This window comes from Malurus melanocephalus, unplaced genomic scaffold (assembly GCF_030028575.1).
Source record: "Malurus melanocephalus ecotype Western Australia unplaced genomic scaffold, MMel_1.1 scaffold_297, whole genome shotgun sequence".
Classification (NCBI taxonomy): domain Eukaryota; kingdom Metazoa; phylum Chordata; class Aves; order Passeriformes; family Maluridae; genus Malurus; species Malurus melanocephalus.
The window spans coordinates 834,005-859,901 of NW_026623529.1; the positions used below are offsets into that span (position 1 = coordinate 834,005).

The window sequence follows — 25,897 nt, forward strand, 5'->3', positions numbered from 1 at the left end:
CTTCAAAAGGGCAGTCATCTTGTCAAATGTTAACCTCCTGCCCTGGGGAGAGCTGGTGCTTGAAGCCACAGGTTTTCTTTCCTCCTTGTTTAATCRTGTGGGGGAGACCAGACGTACCTAAGCACATTCTCCTCATACTCAGAAGGCACACATGCAGGGGTTTTGGGAATTATTAAAAGAGGTTCTTCTTTGGAAGGAAACACATGGTCACAAGGCATATAGAAAAAAAAAATTGCTAAAAAATCCTCCACACAAACTTATCTTGGGGTCATCACAAAGCATTCATATTGAAGGTGTTAAAAAATCAGCTGTTGGCCCATTGGGATCCAAGCAGAATTCACCATTCCTAAGGAAGGAAATCACTCAGTTCTGCCTAGAAGGACCCCAGTGTTTGTGCAACAAAGGACAGCTCTTGGGCCCAACACAATTATTCTCAAGGACACCAGCAGTTCATAGGTTGTGTTTCTAGTAGGACAGATACAGTGAGTTGTAAAAATTACAAGCGTTCAGATAAATCAGGTTTTAAACAGACAGACTCAGTACCTTAGTTCTGTCCTTCTTTAGACAGCAGAACGCAACAGAAAATGTTTGGATAGCCAATTTTTGAGCAAAGTTAAAAACCCAGCTGATAAACTGAATCCTGAAACATTGCTTTTACTAGCTTCATTGTGCATCAAGGCTAAGGGAGTTTCCTAAGCAATTCATAGGCATTTTTGGAAAATTAATGTAAAGTTAGCCCTAGTTTCAAAACCACTGGAAAGATACGGCACATGACCTTTACCTAAGGAATTGAATAACAATTTTGAACATTATAGCTTTTGCTCATTTACAGCACAACCCAACTATGAAACTACACACATGACCTCACCTAACTGTTGGATATTGGGATTCATTCCAGCAAGCTAGTTCTTCAGACTTGTGAAAAGGAGTCAACTCTTGCAAATTAAGCAGATGTTTTAATGAGGTTGATTCCTTTTCCCCCTTTTCCACATCCAGAAAGCCCCATCTTCCCTGCATGTACCCTTCTCTAATCACTAAACTCTAGGCACCTTGCCCTAAACAAAGGGTAGCTGAGAGYTCTTTGACTTTTAGATATTAAAAAGCAAATCTCATTTCCAAATTGCTGAACAAAAATGTAAATGACATTCTCCACTACAGCAAAATCAGAAATCAACCACCTGCCCAGCAGAACCAGAAATATCCACTTCTGTTCCATCACCAGCATAGTGTGCAGAGTAAAGTCCTACCTTTTGGCAACACAGATCTCCCACAGCAAAAAAGATGTAATCACATGAAATCACATTTTCTTGTTAAAAAAACTTAACAAGATTTCTGAATTACTACAGTACASTATAAAAATTGGACTACTACTTGCTTCCTCTGCAGACAAAACATCTCCAGAGCTAAGGCTTTTGAAAGCACTGACAAAGATGCTCCAAAACAGACAATAACAAGAGTTCTTGGCATTTACTTTTGTTCTTAGTGAGCTCAGCACAACTAAAGCTCACTAAATAACTATTGAGGTAGTTGTACACCACAACATACTGAAAAGAAGATGAAAGAAAAGGGATATCAGAGAAAGATTTTGGTTTACCAGCCCATTTTTCGTGCCGTGGCTCACCTTCTTGGCATGCAGCGGCTGCCAGAAGTATATTAAAAGTTTAAAAAACMTGTGAGAAATAAGAAATTTAGGATTTGTTTTCAAAGCCAACATTCCAATCTCTCAGCAAAGCACCCTKCTGGGATTGCTTCACAGAAATACAACTGCTTTGCTAACTGGGGACTCAGGCTGTTCCCCACCTCATTCTCTGAGCTTTATTTGATGGATGTCCTGAGTCTGTTTACCTACAGGAGGAAACTCAGGAAGAGAGTTCTTGCTGATTAATTATGGCCTGCTTGAAATCAACATTTTACTAGTCATTTAGAAATAATTCTCTAAGACAAATTGGTTTCCCACGTGCCCACACCTATTTCTCCAATAAATCATATCTTTCTAGATACACAGTGGGCCACATTATAGCAAAAATGGCAGCCTAATGCATTCCAAACACCACTGGAAGCTTATGCAATGCATTAATCAGGACCAAGTAGATTGACCAGACAGAAACTGAACTAACCGTGCTCTCCTCCAGGCTTCAAATTGGTCAGAAAACTGATTTGCWTAAAGACTAAAAAAGACAACATGTAGCCTGAATAAAAAAATCTTAATAAAAAATTGTTAGCTCTGCACTTCCATATTCTTCGTTACAGTGGAACAAATAAATACATCAAAGGGGAGAAGAAGGGGGTGGGGGACGGGGGGGGTGGAAGTATAAACTTCAGTTCCATAAATTCTGTTCCATAACTTCTTTAGTTCCAAAACTTTTGACATACCATGTCAGCCTTTGTAGCCATTTGGTTAGTGTCAAATTTTTGTAGAAGAAGTGAAGAGTGCATGGGCAACAGAAAATAACATTTATTTAAWTTTTATAAAAGAAAGAAATCTTCTCCAGTTTGGCTTGAATCACTCCACAGCACACTATCAACACCTAGACAAAGTGGATAAAAGCAGATGAGCCCTTATCACCGTGAAGTTTCCACCATGGAAAGGTAAATATGGCTCACAGCACACAGATGTTATCTCCTTGAAATCAGTGTGCAGACTCAACAATGTTCTGCAAACCCACTGCCAYGGCCAGATGTGCTTCCTAGGAAAAAATTTGTTGTTTCTTATATTGCAAGGACAGATTTCAGGGAAACAGAAATGAGAAATTCAAAGAAAAGCAGAATAATATTTGCTTTATTATGCTTAGGAATGYTTTCTTCCTGAACAAGAACTGACACAACAAACTCATGGTTTTCCATTTTTATGGAGCTAGCCTGGGGCTTGAACAGCTCTAGTGGAGCAGTATGCTGAGGCATGGCTCTGCAGTTAAAAAATACAGCTCTTTTCACTCCTGCATTTATTTTTTTTTTTCTCACATCCTTTACCTCTCCTTATCAGAGCACCCTGTGCACTGCTCCATGATATGAACTGATGACCCATATCTTGTATGCTTCATCGATCCTTTCACTGACCAGTTTCCACTGAGCTGGCTGAAAAGTCCCAAGGTGAAGCGAGGTTAACAACACTGCTTTGGGATCTGCAAGGCATGCATGGGGGCTGTAAGRAATGGCACTATGGCACTGAGGGGAAAGGCTGAAGTCCTGTGAARCTGTGTGAGGTGAGCAGTAGAGAGAAGCTCAGGACGAAGCAGCTCTCAGTTGTATCCTTAGTCTCCTCAGCAGCACCCCACTAGAGTGGAACAGAAACTTTATATGATGGATACACTGAAAATTGTATGGAAGGCAGTACTGACAATATGGGTGCCCTCAGTAAAGAGCAGGAAATTATTTGACAGATGTTAATGCACACGTGCACCTTGGACATCACCTTCTCCCTCTGTAAAACAAGTCCTCTCACTTACAGCTGAGAGAGTGCAAGGGAATTTGCCTATGTCAATGCTACAATATAAATCATCTAGTGATAGTTTGGGTATAAAACCTGCTTTATGAAACCCAGCCCCACTCTTTTATGCACAAATCACAATCAAATTCATACTTTTCTGGAACAAAGAAYATCAGGAAACCTAATTCAAATTTCTAATTCCTGCATTAGATGGTAATTCTATTTCACCAAATTACTTTTGCCTTGTGATGTAGCTGCATTTATAATTATTTATTGCCCAGCTCAAGGTTAAGTGAAGGAACAGCTTCACTGAGATCCTGTATAAGCCCTTATTTTTCACAATGTGCTACAGAAGATTAATTGCTTTCTATTTCTCCAATAGAGAGAGAATTAAAATTGCTGTTTGATACAAACTATTAATCCAGCAATCATTTTGAAGTAGCACATAGCTTCTTATAATTTAATACATTTCTCCTCTTTTTCTTACTCTATAAAGTAGCACTTGGCAACCTTAAAAATTCAATTTGTGGAGGTTCCTTTGTAGGACCTGTAAAAATCCAGTCTTTTGCACTCTTGCAGACTCAGTACCTGATGAAAGGTAGCTCTCAACAAAGAGAAAGCTGGAAATGCATCATTGTTGAGCAGATGCTATTGAAGACATTCTGCTTTACCAGCATGCTACTTGGAAACCCTGAGGACAGTGCTGAAGCACATAACAAATTATTTTGGTAACAGAGACTGACAAAAAAAGCAAGGATACATACATATATGGTCTAAATATTTGCTTGCTCAGAAATAGCTGTTTTTTTGGGGTTTCTTTTCATTTTTTTCCTTAAGCAATGCCACAGGGCTAAAGTCCTTCAGAAAGAGATTTGTTGCAACAAGTAAAAGACTTCTGTTTTTCACAGGTGAAGTCCACAACTCACTTCTCACGAYGGCTTTGGGTTTCCATTGTATAACCAAATATCAGGAACACCAAAGTAATGAAGACAATGTGACATTTGAACAATTGCAAATTCATAAATTATTATTATTAGCAACATTTAAGAAAACACACTTATAGATCCGACACATGATCCCAAAAATGTGCTTACTGTTTCCAGCACTCAGTGGAAGCTTTGGGTSCCCAACTTTTTACAGGTGTGAATGRATAAACAGCTGCCAYAGTAAAAGCTTTTTCTTTCTTTTTCTGATTTACCTAAGCTAAGGAACTTTTTTAGAGGTGGACAATAGCCCTGAACTGGATGGCCACCATGGAACCTACCTTAACATTCTTTCAGTCCTGGATGCAAGCTCTCTGCCTGGTCCCAGGAGTGAAAAAGAAAATTTCTTTATATAGATACACAGTTCTTAGCAAAGAGGTGACCTTTTACTAGCTGTAGGTCCTTGGYATGACTATGGCACAAAAAATCATTWTTGCACAGGTTGGTTTATTTTCTTTTCCTTGTCCTTAAGCATTGACATGGCAATAGGCAAAGGGCTGTTTGTAATGAAAAGACCATATTTGTAAACAAGACACTAGGGTCCTGGGAAATKCATTGAAAATGAAAGTTAAATTAAATATGTAAAAATTCAGAATGAAAATCGGTGTTAAAATACTTYTAATCTCAGCTTTTTCCAGGCAAACTGGGGTAAAAGCTTATCTACCTTCCCATTACTTGGTGCAGTAGGGATTCAGACTTCCAAAAAAGGAATWGCATAACACAGAACTTCAGCTCAACATATTGTGTAGTGGGCTCGTTTGTCTCTCCATCCTGAAAATTACATTCTTGATCTGGATATAGTCATGTCTCACCACCAATACATAAACAGAAGCAGAAACAGCAGCTCTGTCATTTCTGGAGTGAATTAACATAAAATGACTTTCATTTATAGCTAAGTCTTTAGATTGGCAACCCAGGCCAAGTAAAGAAACACTTCTTTCCATTCTCAATCTACATCCTATCGGGCATGAAAGAACCCTCTCCCAAGTCTGCAGCAATAAAACCTGTGTTTATCCTTATCTTTCATAATGATAAATGCCAGAGATACCCACTGGAAGTGAAATCTCAGCAGGGACTATATATCACTAGTAATAACAGAAATAATCAAGCTGTTGTTAGAACCAGACACTCAGACAGCAAATTCAATTTTTTTTATTTTCTGTTCAATACCAATGACAGCTCCCAGCCATCACGCATTACAATTAGCTCATGCTGCAGGAATGCTTTCTGCTCTGGTGCATAATGAGTGAGCTGCAACAGAGAGCAGGACGTGGGGAAGAGGTGAAGAACTATTTGGAGAGGTATCACATATCCTTGCCAGTTGCTAAGGAAACCAGCGGCTTTCTTTGGGGAGACTCAAGGGCTGTCTTCTTCACACACCCATACTATCATTATTTCACTTGCAAACAAAGGAGAACTTTAAATAATTGCTCACTGGTTTTATAAATTCATACCTTCCATATAACTAACATTGGTGAGTCAAAATAAAAACACCCTTGCAATTGCAGACAGATGCTGTTTTTGGTGGGTAGTTTAGGCAAACAACAAGAGCCTGTGACAAAGGCTGAACAAAACTGAGGTAAAGACACTGGGACTTTTTAGCATTTCAGGGCTGATCAGCAGAGCACTGCTTCAGTTACTGCGACATCATTTGTGAGCTCCTCTGCCCTGACACCGAGCACACGCTGTGGGCCCTTCCCCCAGCGTACTCACACACGATTCTTCTGCTCCATCCCAATCTAAATAAGTGCCCTGTTCTACTCAGTTTTGCAACTGCAAAGTGTGCTTCGATTCTTAAATCCTCAATCAATAGCAACTGTGAGGCAAAAGCTCCCCCTGCTCYGGCTTCCCGCAGTGCAGATCTCTGGTGTATGTTCAGAATACTTTTTCCATTATTAGCTGACACCCAGAAGCCCTCCACTTCTCCATCCTGTTGCATGCTTTCATCTGCAGAATAGTTAGAGAAAACTGAGCCCCAAAGCCTCCAGACCTACTGTGAGCAGCATGCYTGAAGCAGAGCTGGACATGGCCTCTGCCCCTAAAAAGGGGCCTTCGAGCATTTCTGTCAGTGATGGGTTTCTGCCAGTTCTACCAACAGCAGGATAGTTATCAGAAAGGAAAAAAAGCAAAAAAAAAAGTTGAAAAAAGAAAAAAAGAAATCTGCCTTTGCTCTCAAGGACTACAATATAAGCCTCTCAATTATTCAGTGCTGGAAAATTCCATTGCAAGAAGTGGGAGCGCTGCACATTGATCCAATACAGAATTAGCAATAGAGATGATGTATTACTCTTTTTGGCAAAGAAAAGACAGAAATACAAAGATTCTTTGTAGACATTGTTGAATACCTTAGAGTGTTACCTACATTTTAGTGTGGCCTCTGCAATTTCTATGGAGGGTGTTTTGAAGTTCTATCTACTGCACAATGCTGTTAGAAATCTTTTCYATCTCTATATCTCCTGTACATTAACTAATATAGGAATAACATTCTCTAAAACAAAATTAAAATTAAAACATTTGCATTTTACTGTGAAACTCTWGAGACATTGTCAGAAATGGCTTAAATTTTAGTAAGTATTAGAGAAGTTGGAGAAAACTTGTGGMGGTTTGAAAGAAAACCAGAAATAAGTGTCTGTCTTAAGACTATTCTGGCTGCTGAATCTACCAGTGTACTCTTCCATCAATATTTGTTCTCTCYTGGTGTGAATGCTGAATAATTAAACAAGTCATTTGAGGGAGAACAAAGCTTTTTGACAAAAGTGACTTCACTTTTTAATTTTCAGARTATGCTGTAGGAAGTGTGGTAGTATTAATTCTGCTATTAATTTAAATTACAGATATTCTGTATTCGTAAAACTGAATGCTGGTTCAGTACTGGTGCAGAACTATTGCATAAGATCAGAAGGACAAAAGGATTGAGTGGTTTTAAGAATAGAAATTGAAAAACTTTTCAGCCCTAGTCCTGAATTTTCCAGGAAGATTCTCAAAAAGTCTTGAATTAAATATTTGGTCAGAGAATCCTCCTCTGGCAGTAGGAGGAATGAAATCCAGAGCACAAAACTTGCTGGGCTGAGCCATTCTGTCTAAATGGAAGCGTGCTGTGGGTAAAGCTCTAAGTTTCTGGGCAATTTAAACATAAAATACTTGAASAGAAACGAATAATATCGGTGTGGATCACTTCAGGATCACCATTTCGAACTTAGTCCAGCTSAAATTGCTACAAATGCCTTCTTGATCTGGTCCTATTATTTCACAAAATTCTTTTAAATTTCAAAGCCTTCCATSAWTATTAATGAGCATAGTACTACAYKCCASTGTCTAGAMCAGWAGGGCTCTGCCCCTCCAATTYCTGTCAAAATCTGTAAATCTTCTCYARAAATGAGATGCACCCCYTTTGCAATGCTTTTCAGGAGMAGCAGTAACTGCTGGAAAAAATAGCATTGAACACAGATGGACACCTTCCATACAAATCTGTTTCAATAGCACAGTAAGCAATTACTGTGAGAGAAATAGTTTCTTCAGATAATTAGATACTTAAAAATTGAAGTTGTTTATGTTTATATAAGCGGAGAAATTATAGACAGAATTATGCAAACAAATCCATCATGGACCATGAGCTCCTGTCAGGTTGCTAATGAAGATAGAAAGAAGCAATCTTTCTTTATAAGGTTCTCTAATGACCATGATAACAAACCAATTTTTTTTTAGTGCTGTACATTTCCCATCCCCCATTTTTTTTCCCACTAAGTATCAGTTTATAGTGACAAATGCTTTCAGAAGACAAAGAGCATGAAAGAGACTTGAAGTTAATACTCTTCAATTATGCTGACATGGAAATGATTAAATTAAGCAAAAAATCAGTATTTCATTGTCTATTTGACTCTGATTTCTACCAAAACAAATTTATGGACTCTATTAAGGCACATTTTGTCTTCACTTAAAATTTGTTTCAGAGATGCATTAAAGAGACAATTACCTCTYCTACCTCACTGGAAGCTGTAAAAGCCTATAATGCTGTACTCCATCAGGAACCTTTCCTTCAAGATAAACATTTTCTGTTTACAGAAGATCCATGTATACTGATTAAGAAAGGATTGTACATCCAGACAGTGCTCAGGACTGCTTAAGGACTTCCTTTGACTACTGTACGCAAACAAATATATTGCTTTTAGGAAAAAAAATAGAGAGATTTCCTGTGCTCTCTGAGTCTTGTCATGATATCTGAGCACTGAAACAGGTTACAATGGCAATATTTGTTGATTCGTTGTATGAGAARTCCTAAAATCACTACATTAATTGCCAGAATAACAGCACAACGAATTATGTCAAATAGCATCTTATTTTGTCTGGAAATATTATAGCGTAAAATTTTGGCAGGAACACTTACTATCAAAATAYCACAGGTCTTAGCTTTAATCTGCTCAAAAGATTATTTCATTGTTGATGCAAAACACACTYCACAGACTTTTACCTTACAACCATGTGATAAATCAAGCTAACAGCCTTTTAGGACTAGGCCCAAGCAAGAAGATAAATATTATTTTATCTATAAAATTTCTGTTGCACTCTGAAATTATCTGGAATAGAAGGCAAACATACAACAAAGAGCTAGAGAAGGAAAAAAAAATCTTGTAATTTGTTGCAGCTTGTTCATTTGTGAACAATAACAATAACAGTTGCACATCTCCAGATAATGCTCATGTATTTATCCAGCTCATATTTATGAAGCACTTCAGAGAGGACATAGCATTTGCTAAAATGGAAGAAAATAGAGACAGAGATAAAAAATAGCATATTGCTGATTTCTTCTATCGTAAGAAAACAGAATTACTGATTTATCATCTATACATCTCTATTTTTCTACTCAGTAACAAGGATCAATCTATCAAAACAGAGATAATTGCTGAAGAATGGAATWCTGATGATGCCAGACGTGCAATATACAGAGTAATGCTAGATGCAAATACAGAAATAATATTTTCTTCCATGTGCTTACCAAACTGGGCACTTCACAGTATCACCTGTTACAGAGTGCAGAAATGARTAACAGGAACACACCCAAATGGTTTGAAAAACAAGCATACTGTATTTGAGAATACCTGCCTGGACACACCTTAAGAATCCACCTATGACGTCCTACGTATGCCATGGAGTGACAGACATCAGCTCTACCCTGGCCCCACCCAATGGCAACTCTTCRAAAAACTTTGCACTGAGCASCTCTRAACATGGAAATGATGCAGAAGAAGYATAATGAARAASAGCAGCAATGGCATRAGTGAAACAAAARTGTTTCTGTTCACRATGATACCACACTGTGGCTTGAACACAAATGTATGGAATTCAGATGGCAAGGGTTTGTACAAAATCTTCATGGGTGATACTGTTTGTGCGAGGGTTCTGCCAGAAATGGGTCACTTAGGTTCCCACATAAGCAAGCACTTAAGCAAATAAAAATAAAAAAGGTAAACAAACACGCAAAATGTTTTCAGCCTTCTCTCCAAGTGATTTATTGCTGCCAGAGCTCTAATCTAATTTTAGGTGAGCTCATCTTTTTCTCTGCCCTGGAGCCATTTTAACTCAATATTGCTCTCCTTCCAGAGCCATGAGAGAGTACAGTCTCCCTCAGCCACCACAGATGCTGTGCTGACATTTTCCTTTAGCTGTTTGCTGTAAAAGTCATCAATACTGTTTCACTCCCAAGGAGACCTTTCTAACAAAAATGAAAACAAATTGCTGACATTAGATCAAACTTTGACCTCTGCATCCCAAAGTGGGGAAAGTAAGATCTGAACTCCTTGTTGTTGCTTTGAAAGCTTTCAAAAGCTCCTCCAAGAGGGCAAACTTTTTATTTTAATGAAGTATTTCCTGAGCTGCCAGGCTGAGGCTGCCTCCTTTCTCGCCCTGCTGCAGAGCCAGCTGGGCTCCCCTGGGTCTGCCTGCACCGCAGCCATCGTCTCTCCAAAGCAGCAGCAAGTGATGTGAGGTCTTTGGGGAAACCATTTCAGAAATCATCTTTTCATCTGCCTCTTTCCCATCTGTTCACCCTTTCCATCCCCATATTTACGTCCTACACTCTGTTTTACCAATGCTATTGTCCTTCATATTTTTTTTCTCCAGCCCCTTGCTGTCCCTGATTCCTCACGTGCTGACCTGAAGCTAAGTCTGTTTGGGAAGGAAAACTGAAGTCTGAAAAGCTTGTGGGTTGCTGTTTTCTGGTCACAAACAGCTATTTGTTTTCCAAATACCAAGAGATGCAGTGGAAAGTAAATCCGCACAATCCTTACAGCACCTCCAAGACAAGATCTGCAGGAAACTGCAAGCTGTTCCCTGTCACACTTATCACAGGCTGGGAGGATGACTGGGGGAAAGGATGTATCAGAGGCCAGAGGCATGAACCAGCTTGCAGAATTGTTCTCAGCCATGTCTCAAGATCTGAGAATAGCTAAATGCTTAAAATCATCACCACAGCAGGGAGTCTAAACTGTAGGCACAATGTTTTCATTTTTAAACACGAGATAAAAATAATGCTTCCCACTGAGCAGGCAGCTGAAAGAGCGAGTTRCAGGAAAAGACTGATGTGCTAGAGATTTTACACAAACTCCTTGACTCATGTTTTCCAAACATGYAAGGAAAATGATGCAGTTAACACTGAAACAAGATCAGCATTTGCATCTCTGCATTGTCTGTACTCAAATATAACAGCTCCTGCRGTACAATATATCTTTAAAACTAGGATTTCTGATGATCACACAGCGCTGGATCTTCTCCAGAACATCACTTGTGTACTTCAGACCATCTYTTGAGCATATAACTTACCATAATCTCCACTAGGCTATGGATGTAGCATTAAACTGATAAATATGGTTTTATAACAACACAGTAGATCCAGATAATGTCATCTAAGTTGATTTGCACTTTGTTTCAAAGATCCACTATATAGAGATAATAAATATGGTACCAGACTGTCAGGCAGGAGAAGCCAGAAGAGACAGATGACCTTTGTGCAATACTTCACCCTTGTCTCTCTCAGGAATATATAATGTAAAGGTATGAAAGCAGACACAGTCAGTCACCACTGACACCGACCAAAATGTCACCAATTTTATTAGAACACAGAACAGCATTAAAAAAAAAAAGAAGTAATGAATTGCTTAGCTATAGCTGTGTTTGCTGTGTCTTTGTCTCCCTGAGYGCCTGAGAGAGTGGAACAAAATTGCCAGCAGTCACATTACGGAGATAGGTTGACAAGCTGGATGACCCCATAAGTCTTGTTCACATCTCATGTCTGGGCTCTTGACTTGCATCCTAAATGGCTTTCATACCAAGGCTTTTGCACGGAGTCTGCTTTGCCATTCCAAAGGCTTTCTGCCAAACTGAGATTGAACGATGGATGCTTTGCCCTACCTGGCACGTCTCGAAAAACAAAACCAAAAAACCCTCCCTTCCACCTCTTCCCCTTGCACCTGGAATTACTGTTTGAGACATCCTGATGGAAGTATGCACTAAAAAACCAGACAGCAACTTAAATTAAAAAAAAAAAAAAAAATCTCAAACACCAGAATTGTTTATTCCCTTGAAATGCAATGACTCCTTCAGAACCACAACTCCTGCTCTCCCCAAACACACACCAGCCCAGCTCTCCCTCTGTCCCTCTTACTCTGGAGTCATCCGGAGTGGTGTGACACAGCAGGAAAAGAGACCGGTTCACTGTGAGACCTGCTACTCACTCTCTTACAGTGTAACGGCCCCCCTTCCAGCCGCACATCGCTGYGGGGAGCTGCTCCCGACGGCCACCGGCCACACAAGGCCCCTGCTCCTCAGGGACAGGGACAGGGACAGCGCAAGGGGGTGGAGCACAGCTGGCCCCTCTGCAGCACTGCAGACCGTAGRGTGACACAAACACTTGAGCTGTTTCCGTGACGAAAGGCAGCCACAATGGTTGGCTTGAGCGTGCAGTGTGACTGCTCACACCAGCTCCTCTCAGCTCTCTCTGTGGCCAGCCACATGGAACATGGACACTGAGGGCATGGCACTGCATGCAGGACTGCAGGAGTGGAGGATGCAAACTCTTCCATTGCTTGGGATGTCCAAGCGAAASGTTTCTCAATTTGTAATTTTCATTRTATTTTCAAAYRGAACAGCAACCAGCTTCTCCTCTGYTGTTCAATTACAGCACAACCAACAGGTTTCTCCTGCAAAGGCACTGTGAGCAGCTGAAGAAATGAGTACCAGATGGACATACCTGCTTGCTGGGCAGTCTGGGGCATCTGTTGGCTCCGCTGTGCGTTGTACTGAACTGAGGCAATGGGTCTGTACTGCTGAGTTGTTGAGGTAGGGTACTGACCAGATGGGTAGTAATACACTGGCATCTGCAAAGAAAGAGAGCAGTAAACTCTAGAGGTCAAAGATTCATAAAATAGAACAAAACAGGGAGGGAGAGCAAGAGTTCGAGTCAAGCAGATTAGTGGTAACAGCAATCAAGAGAAGAGCTTTGCCTCCTGTCTCTTCAAGAATTGCTGCTTKCTTTCAGCTGTGCTAGTACAAAGGCTATCAGTGCACACACTTCTTTTCAGATACTTTAAGAAACAGAAAAAAAAAAAGAATTTTAACAGAAACAGGCAAAAACAGGATTCATAAAAAGCTACGTGCATGAACCAAACAAAAAAATATCACAGTAATATTTTGTCACAGTAAAATATCAAAAGTTGCAGAAAAATGGATGTAAACACCTTCCATATCAACATAACACATACAGACGGCATGTTGAACCATTAAATGGACTCTGGAGAAAATGGTCTGTTGGAAGCAAGGAATGGCCTGGAGTACAAATATGTAGAAGCAAGATGTGTGCACCCTTAGCACTTGTAAGAAACAATTATCAAACTGATGCTTCTGTTTAACAGCTACATCCTTCCTCAATGAACATTTCCCTCTAAAGCCTTTCTCGCACTTGTGTGAAAACAATTACAGTTTGAAAAACAATCAGCTGTTTTCTTGCAGGAGCCAAGGTTAGGCATTCAGACAGCCAGTTCTGCTAGCTGGGCTTCTTTTTTTTTTCTATTGCTATTGTCATTACAGAGCAATGTGTACTACATCTCATCATACAGGTGGAGTGTGAGAGTGACTGGAGCTAAAGATTTTTCCTATACATGCTATACCACTGCTACCGAGACACTTGAGCTAAGCAGTTTTCGACTGACGCTTCACARATTCAAAACACTCAAAATTTTTCATTTTTAGCTGTCAGGGATGCTGTAGGCATCTCATGGAGTTTGGCAGTGTATGGTATGAACAGACTGCAGAGGGACACAAGCTTGGGAGAACATTGCTTCTCTCACAACTTCTGCTACAGCTGCCAGCGTTTCTTAATCAATCATCATTTTTTTTTTTTTCTCACTTTGTGTGTAGCATTTATCCTACGTAGACACAGGCACAGAGCTAGACCAAATGCTTTTTTTAATGCAAAAAAAAAAAAACCCCAGGAACTATTTTTGCCACTTTTATTTGCATGGAAACAATGTTCCTGATACAGAGCATTCAACCTGATCACCCACAAAGTTAGTAAAGGTAACTGCATCCTTTTGCATACTGCTAGGACATCGTAAGGGAGATCAGAAAKTTTCTTTGGAAATTTTCCAATTTCAGATGGGAAAAAATGGCATGGACACCAAAGACTAGGCAAGAAAAGGCTATAGGTAGCTACTCGGACAAGTAGAATGGATAACTGAATGGATAACTGTGGTGGAAGAAGGATTAGGATTAACAAAATTGGACTAGGTGGTGTTGGTGAAGTAAACCCTGCAGACCAACTGACAGTCAATAGCATCTGTCAATCAAGAGGCTGAATATCCATTCATTCTTTAAGGTCAATTAATTTTCTATCAATTGATTTTTTTTTTCTCTGCCTCTGCTAATATCAGCCTGCTTCAAACAAGCATGAGAAAAACAATGTTGTAAGCTATCCTCCCTCCAGTAAACACCAAGTTGGTGTTGTCTATCTATGGCCACATCTAATGGCCACAGCCTGCCCTTAAGCCATTTGTTTTATTAGTGACTAAAGTAACAAAAACAAAATGCCTTTGTATACTGGACAACACCATTACGAATCTGTTTCCCTGCCAGGAAAAGCCACAAGAAATAAGAAAACATTTAAGGCACAAAATCCTTCTTTAAGCATCATAGCAGTGTAAATTGTGGATCAGGCAAGTTTAGAGTGATAAAACCATCTCATGGACAGCTGTTTGTTCTCAGCAACACTCTACTACAGGAGGCTGGAAAGAAATGAGGATACCCACTCTAAGTTAAGTCAATGCAAATAGTTGATCCTTCCTTGGAGCAGGGGAACAGAATGGACATCCTTTCAAATAGTCCTTATTTTCTATTACCATATTCTACAAATTGAAGAATACTAAATCCCTGTGGAAATACTCCTCCTGCCAACAGCCTAATCTCACTTAAAGGATTTATTTTATTTGCCCTCAAATTCCTCATTTTCATGGTGCAGACAAGCCCCTAGAAATTTAAAAACACATGAGCACTGGACAACAATGACAATTATCTCTTGGGGAATGATTCTGTAGGTATTAACCTTAAAACATAACCTGAAGAATCAAGGTTTTGAAGTCAGGTTTATAGTTGAACATGTTGAGCACAAAAACAAATATGTACACTGAAGCACTTATTTATTATAATAATTATTTATTATAATACTTATTTATTTTTACCACACACATAAAACCTCAGAGTTAGTCAAAGGATTGTCTCCCTTTCTCTCATTTTCTCAATTCATTGGAGTACATTTGTTATGCAACCCACTTAAAAGCTTACGAGAGTGCAATCTATCAGCATGAAAAAGTGTTAGTAGTAGAAGGATAAAAAAAATTAATTCACTTACAAAGATTAATAGATGATTTAGCTAGTAGTCATGCATGAAAAGAAGAAGTTTGGGTTTTCGTAGGTTTTGTTGTTTTGGTTTTTTGCATGTGTGTTTTGTCAGTGGTTTTGGTTCTATTTATTTCTTTTTGGTTTGATGGTGGTGGTGGGGTCTTCTTGGTTTTTTAAGGGCTCAGACATTAAAAGAAGGGCTTGGTGTAAAATATGGACATGGTCTAAAATAGGTCKTTTATGCTTGAGGGGCTTGGAAGAGTCCATTCTCATTATCTTGAATACATCTCTGTGTCCGTGGTTGAAACATATTATTTTTCCTTTCTGATTCTACTTTGGTGAACAGGGGAATTAGTGGGATCTCTTCACATCATTACTAACTTATGTGCTCTTCAACAAAAAACGTGACATTTCTGTTACAGCCTACCAACATAACAAGTTATACTTGAGTTGCATTCCCATGTGAAATGCACAATCTAACCTGCGACCTTCTGCCTGTAAAACATTTTATTTACAGAACCAGGAAGTTTCCATGGCATTAACGAGCATGCTAATGCAGCTATATGGTTACCCTAAAAATAAAATAAATTTAAAAAAAAACGTGCTTCTAAGAACATAATGTAAATAAATGCAAGCTTCATTAGTCTAAAAGCATAGTTTTTGATCTTAATCCTTGAAACTGAGAAAAATTACTTTYTAATATGATTAATAATCACCTTGTTTGTAGGCTGACCATTCCACTGCGCTCTACTTTTTCTCTCCTATACAAAACTTTAACTTAAATTGTAACAAGACTGTCACTTCAGAGCCMCTCATTAAATGGAACAGACGGGCATTAATTTTTCCTCTTTCTAATGTGTTTTGCCCYCAGATGATATGCAGAGACTCAGTASAGCAYTGGCTTTCTGCTTTGTTCTGTCTTTGTTTGTAGTCTGGAACCCCTCCTGAGGCTGGGTGTCTCTTTGGCTGCTCTCTAGCAGCACCCATGACGATTCACTAGGACGTTGTTCATTTTCTTCTTGTAGCATCAGGAGTCCAYACAAATTTCAGGGTGATTTTACTTTCATCAACTGGGTCCCTACTGGCTTATATCTTAATTCAGCCATCAGGTGAATTAATATATAATTCTACCTTCTCTCAACACTGCTGATACCCAGTAAGGCTTGGACTAACACCTTCATCCCGATGCTGACACCACTGCTAATGCAACTGTTACAGTCGCCTAAACGAGAGGGAAGACAAAGAGAAACCACAGTGATGCACGGACACAGGAAGGTACCATTTCTTCCCAATATTGAACTGACAGGTATCAGACATTCTTCAAGGCTTTTTCTCTTCCTCCCTGCCCCCTCCATAACAATTACAGTAAAAGGTAACAAAAAAAAAAAGGCTTGTAATTGTCCTCCCGTGAAATTTGCAAAGAACATCAAGGAAAGCCCTGCTCATTTGCAGCGACTCCACAACTTTCATAACAAGTTTCCTAGAGGAGACATGCTATGAATAAAGATTTAGTCTTGGGATCACTAAGGACTCTCAAGGAGTGGGTTTCTGCAAAGAGACAGCTAAAACTAATGATGACACAAAATTTATTCAGGTGAAAAATCCCTCAACATGTTTATTACTTCTCCAGGCCTCTCCAAGAATTCATGTCTCACTTTTGGATATAATTTTGCCAGTATATCTTCCAGAAAGAATGAGTCAGAGGTGAAAATAACTTTCAAGGGAGGATATCCTTTCCCACTGACATAATATTCACATTTTTCCATGTCTTCATTTGCAGAGACAAAGACAAGCACCACTGCTAGAGTACTACAAAGCAGAATGTGGACCTTGGTAAAGTRTTGGGCCCACAAGCACGACAGAAGAACCAGCAGAAAAAGAAGAAAATTCAAAGTAAAGAAAGTAAAGATACAAATGTTCGATATTCATGATAGAAACCAAACAAGAATTTGCTGCTAAAAGTCCCTTTCAGAAAACCCAGACTAATGGTTAGGTTTGGGGTTTTGTTGGGTTTTTTTGCAATTGGCGGAACAAAGAGAAATCCTTATTTTCAGTTTATTAAATCATGAATGTTGTCAAGCTGGGGAATCCTTGYAATGAAAGAAGTAAAAGAAACCTAAAGGGCTCTCTCACCACTTCTTATGCATGTCATTTGAAACTCCACCTTCTTCTGCTTTAATACAGACTGGGAGAAAGAATCTCAGGGAGCAGCTGTAGAGCCATGTTTAACTGGACTTTCACAGAAAAGGTAGCAATTTAAATGCAGTACCACCGGGTGTGCAGGCTTGGAGCTTTCCTTTCTCCTCCTCTCAGCTCCCAAAGGAAATGATCATACTCACAGGATCTCCACCCAAGTTTTCACTGCTATTTTCCAACASCATACAGCCAACCTTATCAGCAATGCATTTACAGGAACTAATTAGCCATTAAAGTCATGCCTCTTTTATTCTGGTATAAATTCAATAGCAACATTTAAGATATAAAAGTGYTTTTACATTGATTGCATTGCATTGATTAATGCATCACATAATGCTTTGCTCCCATTACCATCTTTATTGCTTTCTTTTTTCCCCAGAGCCTGCCTCAGACCACCTTCTTTGGTGTCTGAGAGCAGCCTTACTATCACATCCAAGCCCCAAAAAGYAACAACAGCTGACTCAGACTGACCACAGCCATGGCACATGGGCAGGACAAGGATCTGGGATTTACCTGCCATGTACAGAAAGCTGAGCTCTCAGGGCAGAACAACTACTATTTCTCAAGGATTCACTCACATTTTTTTTTTTTTATAAGAGGGATTCCCTACTTGCCATACATGTGCTGCGTGTAGCATCCAAACCACACTGGGCCACATTCTAGGACCGAAGTGAATGAAATAAAACTTGAAATGTCATGCAGATGCACAGACAGAGCAGACCAAGGCCACTGYGTTTTCCCGATAGGCAGACACTAAACCCTGCCCTCTTCTTCCATAGGTATTTGGCAAGGATTTTTTGGAACAGCAACAAGCTGGAGATGGATGATGTCTGCAGATGCAGAGGAAAGYTGACAACGCTGAATTTCTCACCTTTCTACATCCCCCCCACCACCCCGAGGACAAACCCATCCCCAGGGGAATAGCTGAAGTTGTTGCAAAGCCAAAAGATGTTTTTCTGCTGTCAGTAACTTCCCACTTTGTTATGACACAGGAGAAAAACTATTTGTTACAACACAGGAGGAAAGCATTTGAGGTATTGACAGAGACACAGTGGCCATCAGAGGCACCAGCACTGCGCTGGTCCTACAGCAGCCTGTACRGGAAAAGGCTCCTCCTCATCACTTGTCCTGTGGAGAAGTTCATCTGACTTCCGCAGCACCAGAGCAAGGATTAACTTGGAAAACAGCTCCAAGTACCACGACCCTGTGCTGAGTGAAAACCCTGCACCCTGCTGCCCGTACAAGGGTGAAATCCACCCTGGTTCAGCCAGGGGCAGGAGATGTGGGCAAACCCACCCAGATGTGTGTCTGGCAGAGATCAGGGCGAGCTGCACATCTGGCCTCACCCGAGGGGGTGAGGAGGGGGCGTGGGGTCCCTGTCAGGACAGCCAGAACCATCCTGCAGCCTCCTCAGCTCCCACGGCACACCCTGGCAGGCAGAGCTGGGAAACACATCACAGTCTGAAATGGAGGGCTCACAGTTACCTGCTGCACYACAAGGGTCATGAGGTTTGATCAAACGATGTTTGAAAACACTGAGGGCGTTGTACATGAGGACTAAAGCCTGGGCAGCCTCTATTTACTCATTTAGAAGGCACAACCTATATAGGAAGATGGATTCATCAGGGAATTTTGCTCTTGAGGTGATTTTTTTCCCCCAAATTTAAAAAAAAATCCCAAACCTGCTATAGTTGGCAATCTGTGAAATATTTTTCTAGCATTATTTTCAATTTTTTATAAAAGAAATCACATTATATTGAACTTCAATTCCTTAAAATTTGTTTTTGGCAAGTGTTCTCTCAGAAAAAAAAATAGTTGCTCATTTTTAACCACAGAAATTATGAATTGCACAGTCCTCTATGGAATWTCAGCATCCAGTAGTCCTCAGATTTCTTTTATTGTTAATTAGTGATCTAATTAGCTAGATCYTCAGCCCACTTAAAACACTGTAAGAGTAAAAATTCTGCATTCCTACGGCAATATAGAATTCCATTAATAAACACTACTGGAGATTTTAAGTAAGAAGCAATAAATGCAAAAAAAAAAAATCCAAATCAAAACAACCACCCCCTTCCAGTAGGGTTTACAATAAAGTTACATTRAAAGAAATGGTGAAGTCTTTTACTTTACTCTTATATTTTTTCTTACAAAGGATAAAATGAAAACAAGAGAAATGCTATTAATACCATTAAAAGYAGAATTTAAATGAAGTTATCTATAATTGGATAAAGAAATTTGTCTTTTTAACGTGTACGCCTTGAAAATTGGCCAGAAAGTCATCTGTGCATTTTACTTCTTGACAGTAATCACTTTCAATATTCTGTAAAGGCACCCAGGAGACAAGCAGAGATGTTTGGTAGTGAACAGTAAAACATAATCAGTCTTCAGGAAGACAGTTAAAATTACTGATCTGTGACACCTCACATGTTCAAGTCAATTAAATATGATTAACGACTACCTGAGCTGATGTGAATGTTGCTCTTTCAGTATATGTGCAGGGAAAACGGGGTGTGGGCATTTACTCACCCTCCTCCTTCATATTCATGTGCAGATGTGTCACGGACTTGGAACACATGCTCAGAAAATGTTTTGAGGAGAGGGAAGGAATTGATGAAAACCCAGGAAACGACAGAGGCTTTGCAAATTTCCTGCTGCCCAAAGATCTGCTAAACTTTCACCAAGAGGAAAACATAACTATCTATAATGTTTCTATTCCCTTGTGTGGCTGCAAAGAGCACCGTGCAGCGAAGGCTGTGCCTACCTGAGCAGGTGGCGGTGGCTGCTGCACGAAGCCCTGGGGTGGTGGCGGTGGTGGCTGCAGCACTTGCTGGGACACCGGTGGCCCYGAACCCGTGAAGCCACCCGGGGGAAGCGGCTGGCCCGGGGAGGCCATGATATAACCCGTCTGCTGGGCCGGCTGCTGCAGGATGGGCGAGGGGTACACGGGGCCRGAGGGCGACTCGGGGGTGTCTCCCGACGATTGACGGCTCAGGCTCATCTGGTTAAACTGCGCGGTCATGTCGTCGCGCTGCGGGGCAAAAGGCACGACAAAAACATGTGGGCACGATGTCTGCAGCAAAATAAAACAGGCTCAGAGAGAGAGGGGGAAAGGAATCGCTCAGCTCTGGTCCGTGCCAAACTTTGCATGGATATCTACAGAAATGGAGGCGACTAAAACGAAAATAAATGCGTCCACAAAGACTTCCAAAAGGCATCATTTGGCAAAAAAAGGCAACTATTTTGGCTCTTACCCTGCCACCCTCACCTTTAATTCCAAAATGACAAGTGAACTTTACAGTGTTCAAAAGAAGACATTTTAAACATAAAGGGCATGAAAATAACCTTATGAATACCTCTATCCCAAACACAGAATTTGTCAGGCAAACACATGCTGGTAATTTCAGCTGTGTTTCAAATTGATCCCAAGAGGAATTTAGCAGGATTCAGGTGTATATCTTTCCCTTTTTTGACTGTTCTGAAAATCCAAGATTGTAAACATAAACTAAAAAGAAAGCTAAGTCCTATGTTGCTATTTCAAGGCTTTTTATTCTGTGATGGAGAGAAATGAGTTCTGTATTTGACTGAAGGGGGAAAAAATAAGTCTGTAGTAGGATAAATGTACCATATAAAGTCAATAGACCTAAGTTTCATTACMTGCTAGTAATAATACAGACATTGTGAACTGTATCTGTTCATCCTTGCAAAAAGATTTCTATTATTCAATGCTCTCAAGTTTATTCTGTGAAGGTCAAAGATTTACAAATGTGGTTCTAGGCATCTTCACTTGTGCCCATATCAAAAGACTTTTAAACACTCAACRTAAAACTCCATTGTGTGCTTATTTGATGATTACAGATAGAAAGTAATCACTATAAAATGCTTTTTGCTCAGAACATCCATACTATTTTTTAAAAGAGCCTCTTCAATATTGTTTGCAGCCCTGTGGTATTTATTCTCCAAAACCATCCTGCACAATGTATTTAATGGCAGGAAACTTCAAAAAGTGTTCAAAACAAAACAAAAAAAAAAGTTTGCTTGTTGAAAGCGCTGCTGGGGACTCTGTAGAGACAAATCCCCATAACTGAGAGCAGATATCAGGGATCAGTGCTGCAAACACTCCTGAAAGATCATCAGGTGGTATATGGGAGTAATGCTGTTAACTTTACCATCATCCTACATTCATATTCAGAGACATGAGCTGTCTCTGTGAAGTTGTTCCTTTAAAAAGCTAGGATATCCATTATCTRAATGGCAAATGATTGCAAACAGATYCTACAAGAAACTTCACTGAGACAGGAATGCCTCTAGATTTTCACAYCCATAATGTGTATAGTGTTTGTATWATGTAATGCATGYTGAASATATTAATTCAGATGAAGTTTCACTATTAAATAAGCCAATAAAAATATTAGCCTTCTTGTGACTATCACTAGGGCAACCTGATATTACTGCAAAACAGTTTTCAAGAGAATTTGCATTGAGATATGCAACTTTTGTTCAGCATGGAACATTTTTATTGTCCTTTAAATGATATCACTCATCTACCAGTCWTTAATAACATTATTTTATCTGCAAAGGTCCATTCAGGTTTGTTTCCATATCTTTCAACAACTATGCAACATTGGGGAAAAAAAGAAATCAGTCATAAAAAAGATTACTAGAGAGAGAGAGAAAACCAAGAGAAAAAAACTTCAYAGTGCCGCTTCAAAATGCCAGCTTCATTTTAGAGCAGTATAATCTTGGCCCTGGAAGCACCAAGCCAGAATCCGACTCCAGAAGAACTCTATTTATTTTCATTATACACATTCATTGGTGCACTGTCATCATGTACAGCACACCACACCGTCTTCATCTGGTTCACTGCTACTCTCCTTCCCAAGCGCTCTGATATCACCAAGGGATTAATCCAGGCAGTGGATTTAGTATATGGATAAAAGAATATAAAATAAAAAACAATGATTTCTAGAGGTCTCTCTCCTGTCTTTGTGGGCATGAAAGAGGGATAACCCAAATCTCAGCTATTCAAGTTAGCAGTTTAAGGTCCCTGGATATTAAGTGAGGAGACATTCAAACAAGTATTTAGACAGGAATCTCATGTGGGACACCTCTTGCAGTGATCCCCAGAGGCTCTAGGACACACTCATGCTCACACCCCCAGCTTCAAGGAAAGCCAAAAAATAAAATCTTTAGTACCACAGAAAACTGCTGCGTTGGAGAGACTGGCAGGAGATGCTGGGGAGGATAAGAAACTGCTGGATATTGGACTGATTGAGAAGATGGCTGCATTGTCTGGACAGGCTGCAAAACAAGCACAGGGAAAGACAATAAATTCCATCATTTAGAGAAAGAAAACAACAATCACCACCTTTGTTATTGAGAACAAAGATCTCAAACAGAGCTCTGAGAATACAGGTGACTCATCACCAGCCTTAGTGCAAGAGGTCAGGTATTGTGATTTTAATCTTCATTTTAGCCTTATACCAAACAATTATTTACTACTGATATTTCTGCCTCTTTTCATGGATTTGATGGCTGTTAGATTAAATAAAGCCACAGCTATACCCTCTTATTTGTAATGTGAGGCAGAGCCAAATTATGATTCTACATTTAATTTACAGAGATAAAAATGGAAAGCAGCACAGTATAAGTGTATATTTGAATTTTGCTGTTAGTGACTGATTTAACTCTGAATGTGTCATAGGCAAAGGAACAATCATTGCAAAGCTGCTTTGGGAGAACACAAGAGTCTACAAAAATGACAAAGAACAGGCTGTGAATTACCAACAGACAGGCCATTAGCTTGGAGCAGATGTTTATCTAAGTGAAAAAAAAAAATTTCCACAGCACTATTACCTTGGAATAGCTTTAGTATTCCTTTCATTTTAACCTCTCATTTAATTTCTTACACAGGTTTYTGTCTTCTAAAACTGTGAAGACCAGACCAAGAAATAAGAGCCAACCATTTAAGTCCAGTAAAAAAACAGTAAAGTCAAAGCAACTCCACTGAATTTAAACATTGCATTTCTGCCTAACCTGGGATGAAACTGTGCCAAATYGTAAAGCTGCACAAGAACCACAGTAGATCTTGGCTGCTCTGTGACTAAGCAGGATATAGGATTCTTGCTTGAGTAGCTCCCTCTGCCTGCCCTGCTCTGCTCTGGGAGAACAGGCATGCAATCCACAAAATTAAGTTTGAACCAGACCCAAACTCTGCTGCCCATGCTCAGCCATTCCTGGCCACATGCCACAGCCAGCCCAGGGACCAGAGAGCCAGCATACCATGGCACTGGTATGCTTTTCCTGCTGTAGCTCCAGAATTTCCAGCTCAGAGCAGGATCATGACCAGAACATGGGGTGCAGGCAAAAAACCATCAATATGGGGCAAAGGAGCTTGGAGAGCACCCATAGATTGGGCCAAATACAACCAGACATGGAAGAGTTTAGACCTCTCGTACTTCATTCTTTGACTCAAACCCACTGCTGTCAAAAGAGAAAGGTCCTTGGCTCTTTGGAGAGAATTCTAAACTACACTGGTCTGAGAATAAATGCTGTGATTTCCATGAATGGGTGAATTTTGCAAAATAGTTTTATGGAGACGAGCACCACAATTCGCTTAACAGTACTTTTGAAAATTAAACCATCCTTTAGATAGAATTGAATAGGTAATCCTCCCTCTCCATCTGTTTTGTCCATGYTGAAAAAAGCATCCTGATAGTTGGTCTAGCTGCATTCATCCCTCCTACTGTCTAGGTTATTCTTCATATCCCCAAGAGCTCCTTCATTTTTCCAATGACACCACACCTACCTGTGTGACAAGGTGACTTGCCATTTGCTGCTGTGGCTGTTGAACCTGCTGAGGCTGCTGGGGTGAAGGCTGCTGCTGAGACTGTCCCACCATCTGGCTCCTCATCGTCTGCTGGCCGCTGGGAGGATTGTATATTGCGGGCGTCCCATCAGGATTTACAAATGGTTGACCTGAAACAAAACACCGGCCCTTGCTGAAGGCTTTTAAGAGCACACTGTTTTCTGTGTGAAAGCAAAAGATTTTGCTTTAACTGATYGTGCTTTGGCTGACCTACTACAAGAGTAAATTGATCATCACTCTCAATGCCTTATTACTATAATTACAGTATCGGACATATTTTCTTTCTTTTTTTTTTTTTTTTTTTTTTTTTTTTAGGCAAGACAGCAGATATTTGTTTTGGCACTATGATTTTCCAAGGAATGGGTGGAAAGTTACCATGGCTATAAGATGATTCAGATGCTATGGTTACTTGAAATCATTCAAGGACGAATCAATTAACATTAAAATTGAACTTTGGAGCAAACACCGAAGGTAGAGAATGTTCCCTTACATTTCTCCCTCATATAACAGCAGTCAAATGAATACAACTACTTCTAAAACAATACGGTTTGTAGGAAAGAGGAAAAAAAACCAAACTCACTCTTGGTACTAATTTACTTACACATTCTAATAACACAGCATGTGCTTTTGAGAGCTGTGCCCTATGTACTTAGAGGAGCTAGCACTCCAGTTTTCAAGGAATCAACACTTGAGGTGTATTTAAAAATCYCTTATACAAGACAAATTCTGTTCAGAGTTCTAGCAAGTTTTTGAATTCATTATGCTCCAGATTTTTCAGCTGGGGGAAATAACCTTGAAAAACCAATGTCTGCTTGAAACAAAAAACTTTACCCAARTCATTGTCTTGAAAACAAAAAAGAAATGGTATTTCTCTGTAGGAAAAATGTATTCCATGACCTCAGTTCTCTTTTCACTTCCATCATAAACCTGCAAATTAAAGGAATTATAAATACTTGCATGAGAAAAAAAAACCAAAGTAATTTTAGCAATAATGTGATAACCTTTAAAGCAGGTAACTAAAGTATGAATATCTGAGATAAAAAGGGAGATCTGGAGGAAATCAGTGTCTTAGAGCAGCAGTGAAATAATGAACTTCTGATTTGTACCCTATACAGCATCTCTACCTGCTCTATCTGCTCCTCAGCCTTTCAGTTTCTGCCTCCAAGGAATCATGGTCAGAAATGCATGAGGAGCACTGGCTAAAGARCCTTGCCTTATCTCTCTCTCTTTAAAGCATCAATATTTTCTGGATGAGCTCAACACCACATTGACTCTGAGAAAGGTCATGAGTGAGTGAAAAAGAAGCATGGGGCAGTTCTGTCTACTGATTTCCTGATTCTTGCTGTGAACCCACTGGGTGACTKTGGCATGGACTCCCAAGCTTTGGGAATCCCAAGCTCCAGAAATGCTTCAAGACTGAGTGAGCAGGATAACAGGCTCCCAAAGCCTGTGTCAGATGCTCAAGGCAAGCCAAGAAAGGTCATTTGCTGTGGCTCAGTTAAGTTGACAGAACTGGAAGTGTAAAGTCCCAGCAACATTTTA

The 25,897-nt window shown here is 39.9% G+C and overlaps 1 protein-coding gene across 9 annotated transcripts in view; it reads right to left on the reverse strand.

Moving 5' to 3' along the window:
* The window catches only part of ARPP21 (cAMP regulated phosphoprotein 21), a 138,827-nt gene that overhangs the window by 23,470 nt on the left and 89,460 nt on the right, over window positions 1-25,897 (reverse strand). For all 9 annotated transcript variants that reach the window (XM_057376972.1, XM_057376971.1, XM_057376970.1 and 6 more), the window contains 4 exons: window positions 24,296-24,465; window positions 22,684-22,788; window positions 20,252-20,518; window positions 12,653-12,779 (listed from right to left, as the gene is read on the reverse strand). In XM_057376972.1, the coding sequence (XP_057232955.1) occupies window positions 12,653-12,779; window positions 20,252-20,518; window positions 22,684-22,788; window positions 24,296-24,465 (669 nt within the window). The remainder of the gene's footprint in view (window positions 1-12,652; window positions 12,780-20,251; window positions 20,519-22,683; window positions 22,789-24,295; window positions 24,466-25,897) is intronic.